Source organism: Antedon mediterranea, chromosome 6, assembly GCF_964355755.1.
Source record: "Antedon mediterranea chromosome 6, ecAntMedi1.1, whole genome shotgun sequence".
Taxonomy (NCBI): Eukaryota; Metazoa; Echinodermata; class Crinoidea; order Comatulida; family Antedonidae; genus Antedon; species Antedon mediterranea.
The window spans coordinates 28,223,759-28,237,929 of NC_092675.1; the positions used below are offsets into that span (position 1 = coordinate 28,223,759).

General features: G+C 31.8%; 5 protein-coding genes across 5 annotated transcripts in view; 2 read left to right on the forward strand and 3 right to left on the reverse strand.

The window, feature by feature from the left end:
- LOC140051995 (E3 ubiquitin-protein ligase RNF220-like) overlaps positions 1 to 14,171 on the reverse strand; it is a 66,873-nt gene that overhangs the window by 1,172 nt on the left and 51,530 nt on the right. The gene's annotated exons all lie outside the window — the stretch shown is intronic.
- LOC140051510 (uncharacterized) lies at positions 170 to 4,523 on the forward strand. The gene is made up of 9 exons (XM_072096751.1): positions 170 to 211; positions 482 to 556; positions 766 to 871; positions 1,352 to 1,420; positions 1,672 to 1,736; positions 1,858 to 1,960; positions 2,533 to 2,660; positions 3,180 to 3,275; positions 3,627 to 4,523. Exons 2-9 carry the CDS (start codon positions 491 to 493, stop codon positions 3,741 to 3,743), a joined length of 750 nt encoding a protein of 249 aa, XP_071952852.1. The 5' UTR covers positions 170 to 211; positions 482 to 490; the 3' UTR covers positions 3,744 to 4,523.
- On the reverse strand, positions 4,479 to 6,768 carry LOC140051512 (uncharacterized). Its single transcript, XM_072096752.1, has 4 exons — positions 6,683 to 6,768; positions 6,011 to 6,193; positions 5,554 to 5,638; positions 4,479 to 4,757 (listed from the first exon to the last, which is right to left on the reverse strand). The coding sequence occupies exons 1-4, from the start codon at positions 6,702 to 6,704 to the stop codon at positions 4,577 to 4,579; spliced, it is 471 nt and encodes a 156-aa protein (XP_071952853.1). The 5' UTR covers positions 6,705 to 6,768; the 3' UTR covers positions 4,479 to 4,576.
- Positions 6,802 to 9,756, forward strand: LOC140052105 (TM2 domain-containing protein 1-like). The gene is made up of 6 exons (XM_072097511.1): positions 6,802 to 6,841; positions 7,459 to 7,589; positions 7,836 to 7,912; positions 8,356 to 8,455; positions 9,072 to 9,237; positions 9,557 to 9,756. Exons 2-6 carry the CDS (start codon positions 7,492 to 7,494, stop codon positions 9,683 to 9,685), a joined length of 570 nt encoding a protein of 189 aa, XP_071953612.1. The 5' UTR covers positions 6,802 to 6,841; positions 7,459 to 7,491; the 3' UTR covers positions 9,686 to 9,756.
- LOC140052103 (tRNA:m(4)X modification enzyme TRM13 homolog) lies at positions 10,088 to 14,100 on the reverse strand. The gene is made up of 9 exons (XM_072097510.1): positions 13,916 to 14,100; positions 13,515 to 13,581; positions 13,146 to 13,205; positions 12,892 to 12,961; positions 12,573 to 12,758; positions 12,184 to 12,272; positions 11,552 to 11,699; positions 10,638 to 11,067; positions 10,088 to 10,271 (listed from the first exon to the last, which is right to left on the reverse strand). The coding sequence occupies exons 1-9, from the start codon at positions 14,098 to 14,100 to the stop codon at positions 10,088 to 10,090; spliced, it is 1,419 nt and encodes a 472-aa protein (XP_071953611.1).

Genomic DNA, 14,171 nt, shown 5'->3' on the forward strand with positions numbered 1-14,171 from the left:
TTTAAACAGTACAAAAATAGGTTCACTTTTTGAAATTACTAATATGTAGTATTTTATATTGAGTTTTTATTTTCATTATAAATAAAATGCTTCTGGAAATAAAAATTGATTAAAATAGCGCGCCCTCAACGGAAAACTTTAATAGAAAACTTTTTTCCTTTTTTTTTTGGTGTTCCTAATAATAAAATTATCAGCAAAAGAGTAAAATTAGGTAACTTTTGAATTACTACTATTATTATTAAGTTTATTTTGTAGGCTAGTATACTATACTATATGCTACTACACTCATTGCATGGTCTCCCAAATAGAGAGGCCTATTATTTATTTATATTTTATAAGCCTCTCTAGCCTAGCTAGGGCCGGCCTATAGGGTAGGCTAACTGCATTATCCCACCCCACACCATGCACCTGGCTAGCCCTCTATTTATGGCCCTGCTGCATGCTGTGCTGATTTATCATCAGCCTGAACTAATTTTTTTAGCATTACAGTATGTCCCTATTAAGAAGAAATGTAAATCTTGATGAACTCGTACAAGACATTCACAACTGGCAAAAGGTAGTTTATGATTTATGAATGAATTGAATGTTTTTGAAGGCAGTCATAGAATTAAAACACATAATTTCTTCATATAATAATTATTGTCAGAGTTTGTAAAGAAATGAGTGATACAAAGCAGTCATTAAAATTAAAACATGATTTCTTCATATTATATATTATAATTATTAGGCCTAGGCCTATATACTAACATTTTATTTTTTTTATAGCAAATAGATGAGTTATGGGAAACTAATCAAAGGTATGAACTAGACATTAAGTCAATGAGACGGCAATGTGAAACATGTGAAACGAAGGAGAAGAACGCAATTAAAGGTTTGTGTTCACAATAAATAAAACAATCAAGTTGGAAAAAAATGTATTTACCATAGATAGGATATAACAATAAAGTTACTCTGCACTCTGATTTAAACATTACAAAAAAAAACATAGATAAATAAATGAATGACAAAAAAAAAACATATATAAATATAGCACTTCTAACTTCTCTATACTACTAACACTAATAAAATGTACATCTTCTAGATTTAGATTCATAAATGAAGTTAAATGTTTACTTTTACAAAAACATTAATATTATCGCTTGTTTACTTTATTTCTTTTATATATTTGTTTCTTTCTTATTGAATTATTGTTGTTAGATAAAAATTTATTTTGACTAATTTATTTTTTGTGACAGGACCCAAAACTTGATTAGAGAAAGCTATTTTTTTACTCCTTTTTACATATTGTACTGTTTGTATGTATGATGTGAATAAAGTTAAAAGTTAATCAGTATTTCTTTTTTATTATTAGATGCAAGTGAGATGCATACGTTGGTGGATAAACTTCAAGATATCCTGACAACAAGATGTCATATAGAAGGTACAGTACTACAGTGTAAACTAGTGCTACTAATGTGTTTTATACAAAACTTGTTTGTACACTATTTCAATGCAATACAGTTTTAATACTTTAGTATGTGTAGTTTAGTGTTGTACATTGAACAGATGAGGAGAATATTTCAAAATTTAATGGTATTGCAAAATGTTTGCTACAGCTTTTTTTTAACATTTAACTGTATTGTCTGATAGGTTAAGCATCTTCGTTTAAACATTTTAATATTAATTTTAAAGTTCAGAATAGAACATTAAAAGATCAGATTGAGGATTTGAAGAACACAATAGCAAGGCAGAACAAGGTACCTTTATCTTGTTTTAATTTTAACAAATTCTTTATACTTTCAATATTAAGCCTGTTGTTTGGTTAAATTTTGATTTATTCTTTCTTTTAAATATGTTGTCCACTACTGTATTTTAAAGGAAAATAAAGAAAACGAGGATAAATGGAAAAAAGAAAGACAAGATATGATTGACAAGCATACAGAGGAAGTAGCCAGTGTAATCCAGGATGGCCAAATAGAAAGTAGGTGTATATCTCCTATAAAGTTGGATGGTGGATGCCATAAACTATCACTTAATCATCTATTACTAAATAAATACCGTATTTAATAAAAATAAACTCCCCAGGGCGTTTATTGTTCGGGAGGGTTTTTAGGGAGGCGTTTATTCGAGGGAGGCGTTTATTTTTTTTAATGTAATATGGTAAAATGTGTTATAATCAAATAATTTCTCCCTAAATATGAAAAAAATGACAACAACATCAATATGTATTAAAAAGTGATACAATTAAGTACAAAATCTATTAAAATACTTGGTAAATTGTAGATCATAGAAGTCAATGAATTCTACTACTGTGCAAATAGAAAAGTGTTTTAATACAATATTGCGTGTAGTGGGGGCGTTTATTTGAAGAAAAAAATAAAAGCTCCCGTTTATTCCAAAGGATGTTCTATGGGGTGGGGGACCTTTATTCGAATAAATACAGTATGTGTCAGAACATACACCTAGACATAACGAACCAAAAATTATACATCCACCATCAAGTAGGACTGATAGACATGTTTTTAGAGTAATGCTTTGTGTATTTATTTCTAGTGCAAAAAGAAGTTTGTATCCTTGAGAGAAAATTAGATGAAAAGACACAAAGTGTGAAATCACTTCAGAAACAAATGGCAGATGCAGAAAAAGCCAAACATACAGAGATTGTAAAACTCAAATTAGAGGTTAAACTGCAGACTGTTGGAAGCTTGATGTTAATTCTAAAGCTCTGTCTACACTATCAAACTAGTGTGATGTGCCCAAATATGGTGGTGATATGCCCAAATATGGTAGTAATATGACATCATCATGTCCATATATTGGCACATCACATTTTTTGTCACATAAAGTTTGATAGAGTAGACAGAGCAACACTACTTCTCAACAAGCAACTAATTCTAAGCTCTACCCCATTCTTGCCATCCTATATTCAATGCAAAATCTAATATAATTGTTGAAGCATATTATGTAATGTGAATTAACCCGGTTTTAATCTCCACATGTGACTCAATCTCTGCTCCTTTTGAGAATTATAATAATGCTATTACCTCAGTGCACCAGACTTTGTCAGTACAGTTGTTGGTTACATCACACTTGTCAACAACACCACATAATTGACCCCCGAACCCATGCATACTGAATAAATAAAACAGTAATAATTAAATGCTAATTCAAAGTTATTTGAAGGGAACTTTGTTTTGCAGTATGATGCAAAAATGTCCAAACTACAGAAACAGGCAACGAAATCACAGCAAGTTGGCAACAGAAACGCCTCTAGCAACAGTGACATCTTTAGACAGGTCTCATTTCTTATAGAATTTATTTAACTGTTAGAAATTATTTTGTGTAACTTATTTAAATTGTAAAAATTTATAGAACTTCTTTTTCTATTTTGCTATTACCCATGCCCATGGTTTAAGGAAACTATCTAATGATAGATGCCTTGGGTGCTTTTATCATTTTTCTACATATTTTAATACCCTTTTTTCTTTCTTTGGTTTTTACCAGTAAGTGCTCATACATAGCCGTTTTTCAAATTACCAAACTACAGTACTGTATTATGTAAATCTGGGTACCTAAAAAATATGAAATGAAATGCGTTTAGAAATATGACAAATAATTTATTCATTTTTTATTTTATGTTTTTGTAGAAACTTAAATTTGCAAAGGAAGCATCGGAAAAAGAAATCTGCACATTAAAAAGAACAATCAGCGACTTGGAAAGAAAATTGATCAATCAGCAAGCATCAAAAAGAAAGAAGTTTTAGACAAATATTGGATTTAAATTCTTCAAACAATCACTATAATATAAGTAAAGATTTAGGTTTTCAGAATACAGCATGTACTGTATTTAATATTTTGATTTCTCATATTTTAATAAATATATATTTTTTTTCTTTTGAGCCCAAATTCAACTTGTTAAATACATGGATAACACCACCATATTGGAAGAACTCCTACCAGGAGCGAGGAATGATAAAATGGCGGGCTCAATTGCCGATGTTTTTTTATTCTATAAATATTTCATTAATAGTATTACTGCCATTTTAATTTATGATTTTTAAATTACTGAATGTGATTGTGCAATTTCTTTATTTTTTAGGCTTAAATTTGTAAATATCTTTATAAATGTATATAAAAATTCTCTTATAATTTTTACCTAATTAATTCACACTTAAATTGCATTAATTTGTTAGTTTTTTGTGTGTATGTAATCTACTTTTTGCTTCTGTTTGATTTTTGTGTCAAAGATGATTATTAAACTTCAATTTATGATTATAAATTGCTATAAAATTATTTGTATTCTTGGAAAACTTCTAAGAGACTACTGTGACTTAAGATTTCAGAAATGTTAATGTTAACAAAATTATACTACAGTAATTCATACCAGGGAAGAGTTAAATTCATATTTTGAAAATGACAGCATCACACAAGGACACAAGTATTTTGGAGTATGTTTCCTATTACAGTACAATGATTTTAAAACGTACAAACAAAACTCGTCATTTTTTATCATTATTTTATTTGAAAATTTCAGTAGAAAAAATAGACCAAAACTCCAGAATGTTGTTGATTTAAATAAAAGCACTTGTGTATAAGCCTATTCATCACTGTCGGAATGTTTTCTTTTTTTTTTTTTGTATCTTTTATGTTTTGATCGATCTTTACTTTTGTGCTTGGATTTCTTGTGTCTGTGACTTGATCGACGTTGATCTGACTCGGAATCACTGTCATCATCCGTTGAACTTTCTGAGGAATGTGGACTACGAGAACGTGAACGTCTGACAAAAAAATAAAAATACTGTTTATTAGTTACATTTCAATGTAAAATCTAGAATAGTAAGTAAAGAAAATTCCCTGGTGGAGACAATTTATATTGCTGATGATGACAAGCAAACTGAAACTCTCAACTTCCCAGAACCTCCATAATGTAATTGCAGTAGTAGGAAGTAATATTATCAATCAACCTTTATTTTCCATCATAAAACATAATCTAAAAAATAACGATAATGGAGAACATACAACAAAGACAATATCTACTACCTTTTTATACTGTATAATGAAAACACATATAAACATTGAAAAAAAGCAATTTTAACAAAAAGCGTGAACTATGATACAATATAATATTAAGGGGACAGATTTAGGACAACAAAAAAGTGTCACCTTAATAGGGATCGTCACATACTGTAAAACAAAACAATTTCGCGCACATTAAATTAAACAAACGAGTGATTGAAATTCGCGAAAGTTTCATGCCACGAATAATTTTAGAGTGTTCAGTAGGCCTATGTACCTTACATATTAGTGTCTTTATAACACAAAGGTTGCGCAATCCATACACGATCTTATTACAGTATTTACTTGTAATTTTATTTTTAATTCGCGAAAGTTTTATGTCACGAAAATGGCCGATGTAACCAATTCGCAAAAGTTTCTGGTTTTACAAATATGGGTTGGCGGTAGTGTAAAAAAGTATTGCCCCTTGTTTATTTTATAAAAAGTATCCAAAAGGTTTGTTCTACTGTATATTTATAACATGACCAAATAACCCATTCATTGTTTTTCTTGGTTTACCTTTTACTGTGTTCTTTCTTCTTTTTTGATTTCTTATGTTTTTCTCTTGATTTGTGTTTAGATTCTTTCTTCTTTTCTTTTTTATCTGTATAAAAAAAATACATATTTAAACAATTACACTTTTTTGCATTTTTATTTTAAAATATAGTTATTTTTCTTTTACATTGCATATTGAAGCTACAAAAAAAAAAATGTGATATGCCCCATATATGGACATGATGTCATATCATTGCCATATTTGGGTATATCACTACCATATTTGGGTATATCACACTTTATTCAAACTAGTCTGACAGAGTTTAATAGATAAATTAATTAACAAAGAAGATTGTTAAGCTTTAATGTGCCGCTGTCAAACAAACCAATAGGAAACAGTTAATAATATCCATATCACTGGCTTAAGTGAGTCAAACCAACCATCCAATAGACAATCAACAGTTTGTCTTCCAATACTTACGTTTTTCTACGACTGGCTTAAGTGGCGTTTGATAATCCTCTTCACTGCTCTCACTACTAGTACTGCTGATATCTAACGTAACATTCTTTTCTGGGTCAACTTGCAGAAAATTACGACATTGAAATGTCAAGTGGCCAACATAACCACATTTCTTACAGGCTATTCGGGAATTATCTTTGTTTGCTGTAGAGGGTAGAGGGCGACATTATGAATATAAACAAAAATTATACAAATCTGTTTTCGGTTTGTTTTCAGTTGTTTTCGGTAATTATTATTAATAATAATATTATAGACTGACCGAAAATATAATTATATAAGAAATAAGTACATTTGATTGCAGTGAATTGATAGTACAGGCACAAGAATAGGCCTAGCTAGGCTAATACTAGTAGTAGCACCCGGCCCGGGCCCCTTGCCTCCTTTCTAGCTAGACTCTAGTTAGCCTAGGCTAGGCCTAACCCCGCCCCCTTAGTTTAGTTAGCCTAGGCCTACGTACGGTTAGACTAGCCTACGGCCGGCCTACTAGTAGTAGTACTACTACTACGTAGCTAGGCTAGGCCTAGTTTAGTTAGCCTACCACAGCCCATTACCTAGGCCTAGATAACTATGGTAACAGGTAAAGCATTAAGTACTAGATAAGCAGGCGGGATGGAATTTAGTAAATTATCTTACCCGGTTTTCCCAAAACATTCATTTTTTTTTTTTAATTCAGTTTCAGATTTTTGCGTTTTTAATTTTGATGGTAATTTTTCTTTTCGACGCTGGTGGCGTTTGTTGTGGCAGCTTAAGAGAGAGGGCGCCGCGCCATTACAGAGAAAAAAAACAACAACAGTAAAATTGTTTCCTATAATTTTAAAAAACTGTTATTATAGGCCTAATTAGGCTAAGGATATTTGTAAAATTAGGTAGTTTCTTAGTGTTTAGTCTAAATAGGTAGGATTAATAGGCCCTATGCCTTATATAGTAGCCTTACTACAGAGTACTATATTGGGCCTACTAGAGGTAGTAGCTAGCTAGAGTAGAGGAGGTAGTTAGTTTTAGTAGGCTAGCAGGGCCTAGGCCTATATGCTAATGGTAGCAGTACTGTAGGCCTACAGTACTAGAGTAGTACTAAGCCTATGCTATGGCCTAGTAGTAGGATTTTCGGTACAATCCAAATTATGCAAGAAGAATACAATTTCAAATTGCGCAAGAAAGAAAAGCTGTTCTGCAATTTATACTTATCGTGTGAATACAAAATAATTAAGAACGTACTTGAATAAAGCGGAATCCCATCGCATTTCACTTGCCGGGCCAATCTCACTTTGCCTTTGCAACATAGACTGCAATGTATAGAATGACCCCTCAAGTAGTAGATTCCCGATTCTATTTTGGATACCAAAATGAATGAGACTGATTTTAAATGCGACTGATCGCAAACATGAAGTCTCTTGTGTTTTTTTTCTCAGATTTGATGTATTGGTGAAGTACTAAATAATATAATGGAAATCCTGTACATCTTACTATTCTTGGTGCAGCATGTAATATTATGTTCATGTGAAGACCAACCACTACAGTGCAGTCAACTTCAAGTTGGACAATATCCTTTAGTATTGTACTTATGGAGTACTATATTGCATAAGTAAAGGTTTTTGTGTCTATAAGTTAAGCAAAAAACATTTACCAGTTTACTAACTATAATTGTCTTCTAAGTCATTCTTACAGTTACTGTTTTCTTATTTTTATAATTTCTAATCTGTAAGAAATGATATGTAAAATAACAAATAATCATAAATTATAGCATAGAGCCATCTTCTTTTCAGTAATCCTTAAATTGAATATGTACGTATAAATGCAAAGAGCCTGAGATTGATGATTACAGGCAGTCTGCTGTAAACTGTGATGTATCGAGGAAGGTCAAAGGTGACTATATAATATCGACTTTGTGCTAGCAGCAATAATAAAAACCCTACTTCATTGTAATCACTTTTGGAGAGAGGCTGCTGTAGATGCAGGACTCTCCATCTAAGTGCAAAACTTATACTGGGTATATATTCATAAACTACTACCATATATTCAGGTCTAATCCCACCCTCTACTTTATGTCTGATTTCACAAACAGGCATCACCGGGTATAGTCCCAGTATTGACATGATCTGGATGTAGGCCTCTCTCTATCCAGTTCAGATGAGTTTTACCAATCATTTTTTCGATGAAACAGGCTCTCCCTGGATATAGTCCCACTCCCTAAGTTGGCCCAATTTTGTGTTCTAGGGGGTGGGATTATACCAGAGGATATACGATATTTGAAAACCTAAAACTGTTTAGTAAAATTTATGCAAGAATATCAACATTTTGTTTTGTAGTTGAATGTATGCCTGTAGCAAATATCACATGTGATGACGTCATGTACAATGGGACAACAGTTAGCAATAGCATAGTGAAAGAAGTGGACTGTAGATACACGTAAGCAAAGAACTTGTAACACAAGAATCTCCTGTTCTTCAATTTGCATTCAAAACACAGTATCGGAAGTACAGGGTTAAAAGGTCAAACTGGGCGACGCCATTTCACAGCAGGAAGTCAAAACTATTAATTCCCATAGAGGGCTCAGTCAATTATTCTATCCCCTCTACAGTATAGCAAAGATTTTGCCTTTCTAAATTGGTGAGGGCGTGCTACTTCATGGCTCACAATGCTCTATTCTATCCTACAATGCCTTTCGAAATTGTTACACGCTTTGGACGAACAGGAGATTCTTGTGTTATAAGTTCTTTGACGCAAGTCAAATATACTATGGCCAACAACCCCTATTAAAGGGACACGTTGTTGGGTCCCAAAGGTGTCCCCTAATAGGGGTCTCCTGTAATTATGCATAACAGTTACTATACTTGAAGGTAGTTTATATTATAGCTCTGTCTACACTATCAAACTTTATGTGACAAAAAAATGTGATGTGCCCGCATATGTACATGATGATGTCATATCACTACCATATTTGGGGATATCACACTTTTTTGATAGTGTAGACAGAGCCTTAATGTAAAAATATAGTAAAGACACATTATATAACATTTTTCAGAACCCAATATTCTTACACAACATCTTTGCTACTGTCAATATTCCTCGGCATGTTTGGTGTGGACAGGATGTATCTTGGCTATCCAGCTCTTGGGCTTCTCAAGTTCTGTACTTTAGGATTTCTATTCGTTGGCCAGTTTTTAGATATCATCTTAATTGCAACACAGGTAAGTTCTTCTCCCCCGGTTTTTAGGGAATCCTATTTTGTTGTGCTTATTAATACGTCTGTGGTTTTGTTAAACTACAAAATCATTTAAAATGGTATTGCTGTGATAAACATATTCTCCTTATATTAATTGTGTATAAATGTGTGTGGTTATTGGCTCATATAATTGGTTGTTATGATCTGATAGTATTTATTGTCAATTAAACAACAAGGTAAAAATGATATTTGATTGGTTGAATTTAAGCAATTAGACAATACAATATATAGAAGTAGATCTTTATATCTTTGGATATCTGATTTCTGTATTTCTTTTTTTTTAGGTAGTTAAACCAGCAGATGGTTCAGACTATATTATCAGTTACTATGGACCAATGCTAAACAAGATGGAAATTAATAACAATACGTATATTTATATATATGCCACCACCAACGGCAAATTATGTGGATGAATTATGACAGAGGCAATTATACCAGCCATCTTAATTTTGTATAAATTTATTTAGATAATATCCGGTTGTTATAGACATTTTAAAGAAGTTTTCCAACATACATTTTCAATAATAATTATTTAATAAATCTATTAGAATTAAAATACATATTTTGATATATAGACCTACTGTATACGGAGAAAATCCTTTTGAGACGTTTATTTTTCATATCCAATAGCATGTGGAGAATTAATTGAAATATCGGGAGACTTGAGAGGTCTACTCTAACAAAGACTATTGTTCTCTAGACCTCTGTCCACACTATCAAACTTTATGTGACAAAAAAAATGTGATGATGTCATATCACTACCATATTTTGGCACATCACATGTCTAGTTTAATAGTGTAGACAGAGCTTAAGATTCATGTTTTGACACTTTTGCTTGCGATAAACACAACGTTCTCCAAAGATATTTCTTGCTGTATATAGTAAACCAAGTCTACATTAAATCCATGACCCTGCATGTACTTGACCCGACCTAGGTCAATGAGGCGTTTACACTGCCTTCCAATTTCAGCTCTTTCCTCAGCATTCATCCCGTCTGACCTGTGTAGTATAAAAATTATTGTTGTTATTCTTATGTTACTAAATATTGCAAAGGATTTGGATATATTTAAACAATTTAGCATGTGCTTAATAAAATAATTGGGGGATTTTTTTGGCTATAATTTTATCAACAGCATACAAATTTAAAAACAATTTTATCTAGATTCAGTGTTGAGCGTTTTAGTTAGCCAATCAGCTCAAACAATTACCCATTACTGTAGTAAACAAAATATTTTTCAAAGAAAGAATATATATTATGGAGTTTTGACCCAGTTGCAGCTCAGGTCATAATTTGTTTGTATATATTATGTAATATTTTTACAAATAAATTAAAAAGAAAACATTCACAATGTTTGAGTTTCTTACTTGCTCATTGGTTGTTTAGAGTTTAGAGATGTCTGTGCAGTTTCAGATGTGTTACCCTGATTGTGTGATTCAGTATCATTTACTAAATGATCAGACTCGTCATTTTTTTTTGTTCCACAAACAGCCCAACTAGTTAATCTGGTCATGACCCTAAATTCCTCTGGACTAAAGCCCATCTCCTTGAAGAACTCTTTCCCGACGTAGTTTTTCCAGTTGCACCGATGATGGCAACATAAAGCAAAGACAGTTCCAGACACTTGTCTTTTATCTGGTGTGTCTTTGGAAGAAGCACATAGCCGTTTGGCTATAGGTTCGTTGACCTCTTGGTCATTAACTTTGACATTCTCTTCCTTTGGTATATCACGTTTTGATTCAGATGTACTTCCATTATTATCTGTGTTAAAAGTAATTAAACATCGCAGCGCAAGATCTGAAATTGAATCGTTATATTAGTGAGTTAAAAAGAGATTCCTTCGATTCTCTGGAAAAAACACAATCTTGACATGACAATTACTACATGAAATTACAACTATTTTGAGAAATGTTTAATCTTTTCCATTTTAGTATATTGAGTCAAAAATGACTGGCAAAATCTGTCCTACAGTAAATAATACTCAAATTAAACAGTCCTAGGAGGCCTTGACATACTGTAAACTTAAAGCTCTGTGTATCAATCTAGTTTGACAAAACAAAAAAAAAAGTGCCCAAATATGCCGGGTAGTGATATGTCATCATGGCCATATATGGGCACATCTTATTTTGTTGTTACATAAAGTTTGATAGTGTAGACAGAGTTGTAGACTGTGTAAAAGTTAAATTGGACACATTCAGAAGCAATGCTTGCATCATCCGTAGGTCTTTCTATATATTTAACCTATGACCTTCTATATATTCTATTTATAAAGCTCCAATACCTGTTGCTGCACCACACAGATGCTTGCTGATGCCAACAATTGGTTGACTTTTGTCCTTGATCCCTGGAACTGACGCTAGGTCAAGGTCACTAATATCGAGGTTTAGACGCTCAAACTTCGGCCCATGATTACGATGGTAACAATCCAACTGAAATTATATAAATATTTACAGTAACTATAGAATACATATACAGTATTTCATTAAATTGTGAATATTTACTATTCCAATCACTGTGGTATTGGAACAACTACTAGCTACCTGGAAAGTAAATTCCTAATTCCCAGGTACCGGTAGCCAAATTTATACTTTGCTCAGCATACTACTTGGGAACCAAGGTTTTTTCATATTTACTATTATAATCACTGTGGTATTTGAACAACTACTAGCTACCTGGAAAGTAATGAGTACGCTGTACGTTTCTGCGAGTACGGTTTACGTTTCTGCGAGTACGTTGTATATTTCCACGAATATATTGTATGTTTGTAATTGTATTTTTGGCGGTGATTGCCTTCCATATACCGGTACCCAAATTTATACTTTGCTCAACATACTACTTGGGAACCAAGGTTTTTTCAATAATTTTTGGTCAATAAATATTACGATCATTGCAATAAAACGGTAACTGACTGACCTTTCTACGGTTGTGACCTCTATCTATCAAAATGAACTTTACATCTGTTGAATCGGAGAGAGCTTTCTGTAACCAATGAGACAACTGACCTGAGACAATGTTCAATTTAAAAGAAATGACAAGGATATAAAGTGTGTTAGGATATAAAGTCCATTGATAAAATAACAAACTGAAAAAGTAAAAAATTAACCATGTATCTTCAGGGTAGCATAACACATGCATAAAAATGGCATATGAAATTTAATCTTTCCATTTTTCTTTGTTATATTACAGCATTAAATACAATTTTTGCGTTTGCATCAAAACCTTTTAATACAACTATATGTTTTAGTTCAAAATTATGATAATTGTACTAGATTTATCAAATACAACTATAAAGTAGATCTTACCTCTACCTGCTCCAAATTCAATAAAACAGGTATTATTTTTAAGAAACTTTTTCTTTTTAAGGTGTCCCAGCAAAGAAGATTGCTGTAATAGATGTTTCCGTGCAGATATTCCATTCATAGAATTATCTAATTCCTCACGGAAAACTTCATGATCCAAAACTTCATCTCGCAACATAATCTTTGCATCTAAAATTATTGAAATTGACAGTAATCAATATGTAAAAAAAACACGGATAAGCAAAAACATACAATTTTTTGTGCAATTAGTGTACATTTAATTTAAAAGTTCACATTTACAATACAATAATATTAGGTATACCTTTGTGACATTTCTTCACTTTGAAAATGATGGAGTTTAAATGGTCCTGATCCATTGACGAGATCGATACCTTTAAAAATAAAAGTGATATTGAACATTTTCTCAGAAAAAATGGTAGTAAAATAAAAAAAAACATGCATCTTTTTTTTATTTTCACAAAGACTATAGAGGACACTTTTTAGCATGAATCGTAATTTAATATAAATTAATTATCTTTTCTAGTAATTATCAAAATTTGAATATGAAAATAATACCTCACTTTGTTCCAATGCATCATCACCAGAACCAGCATTTATGTCTTTTTTATAATATACCTGAAAAACATATTTAAATACTAATTGCAATAATAAAAATATTATAAATAATATGGAGTACAGTTTAAAAAAATCGTATTCCAAGAACATTAAATATTAATTTGTTTAATATAAACATGGAGGAAAAAAATCCTCCATGATATAAAGAAAATTCACAATACAGTCAGTCAACTATTTCATTGCCTTAAAACTATTTTAAAACATAACATTTAAATAATATAATTTATAAATAATAATAAATACAACAGCCTATCTAAATGAAATTGAATTGTAATATAAAAACAAAACAGCAACAACTTTTAAACTTACATAGTTTTGTTTAACTTTCGCATTGCACTTTTTGAGATGTTTCTGGAGCTGGTCTTCGTATATTGTACTAAATATTTAACATAAATTATAAATATCCTAGACTAGAGTAGGGTTAGGCTAATAGTAGTAGTAGGGTAGGCCTCTAGCATTCTTCAATATTATTTTATAAAAAAAATTATTTTCTATTTTAAATTATGTTATTAGATAACATAGTTTTTTTAAATTATAAATTGAACCTGTACACTTTTAAACTGCAATAAATAAACTGAGTTGAAAAATGTCGCGGCTAGGCCTACAACACACATAATTCAATTGCGCACTCCAGGCGACGAGGAGGGGCATCATCACACCAACCACGCAGTATGACGAGTGGATGGGCTTTTAGGCCTAGCCCTACTTACTGTTTGTGGTCGACAGGACAGGGAATTCGTTTTCTGTCACTGAATTCTATTACATTTGACGAAAATAATATATGTTCACCACAGTAGTTTTTTCCTATGCCCGGAATAAGCTTACAGTATCGTTTTTTCCTTTCTACAAAATATTGACATCGTCGTTCTTCGCCAGCTTCAATGGGCGCAGCCATTTTGTATTCTAGTTTGTATTTTGTTTGTTTGGTGGCGCCATTTATACTCTAGTTGCCGTTTTTATGCGTTA

Coding starts and splice junctions, on each gene's coding strand:
- LOC140052103 (XM_072097510.1), bottom strand. CDS start 14,100: ATGGCTGCGCCCATTGAAGCTGGCGAAGAACGACGATGTCAATATTTT. Junction 13,582..13,915: donor TGTCCTGTCGACCACAAACA/GTAAGTAGGGCT, acceptor TTAAATATTTAG/TACAATATACGAAGACCAGC. Junction 10,272..10,637: donor TCTAAACAACCAATGAGCAA/GTAAGAAACTCA, acceptor TATACTACACAG/GTCAGACGGGATGAATGCTG.
- LOC140052105 (XM_072097511.1), top strand. CDS start 7,492: ATGGAAATCCTGTACATCTTACTATTCTTGGTGCAGCATGTAATATTA. Junction 7,913..8,355: donor TGTATCGAGGAAGGTCAAAG/GTGACTATATAA, acceptor TTTGTTTTGTAG/TTGAATGTATGCCTGTAGCA. Junction 9,238..9,556: donor TCATCTTAATTGCAACACAG/GTAAGTTCTTCT, acceptor CTTTTTTTTTAG/GTAGTTAAACCAGCAGATGG.
- LOC140051512 (XM_072096752.1), bottom strand. CDS start 6,704: ATGAATGTTTTGGGAAAACCGG. Junction 5,639..6,010: donor TAAGCCAGTCGTAGAAAAAC/GTAAGTATTGGA, acceptor TTTTTTATACAG/ATAAAAAAGAAAAGAAGAAA. Junction 4,758..5,553: donor AAGAAAGAACACAGTAAAAG/GTAAACCAAGAA, acceptor TTTTTTTGTCAG/ACGTTCACGTTCTCGTAGTC.
- LOC140051510 (XM_072096751.1), top strand. CDS start 491: ATGTCCCTATTAAGAAGAAATGTAAATCTTGATGAACTCGTACAAGAC. Junction 1,421..1,671: donor AACAAGATGTCATATAGAAG/GTACAGTACTAC, acceptor TTAATTTTAAAG/TTCAGAATAGAACATTAAAA. Junction 1,961..2,532: donor CCAGGATGGCCAAATAGAAA/GTAGGTGTATAT, acceptor ATTTATTTCTAG/TGCAAAAAGAAGTTTGTATC.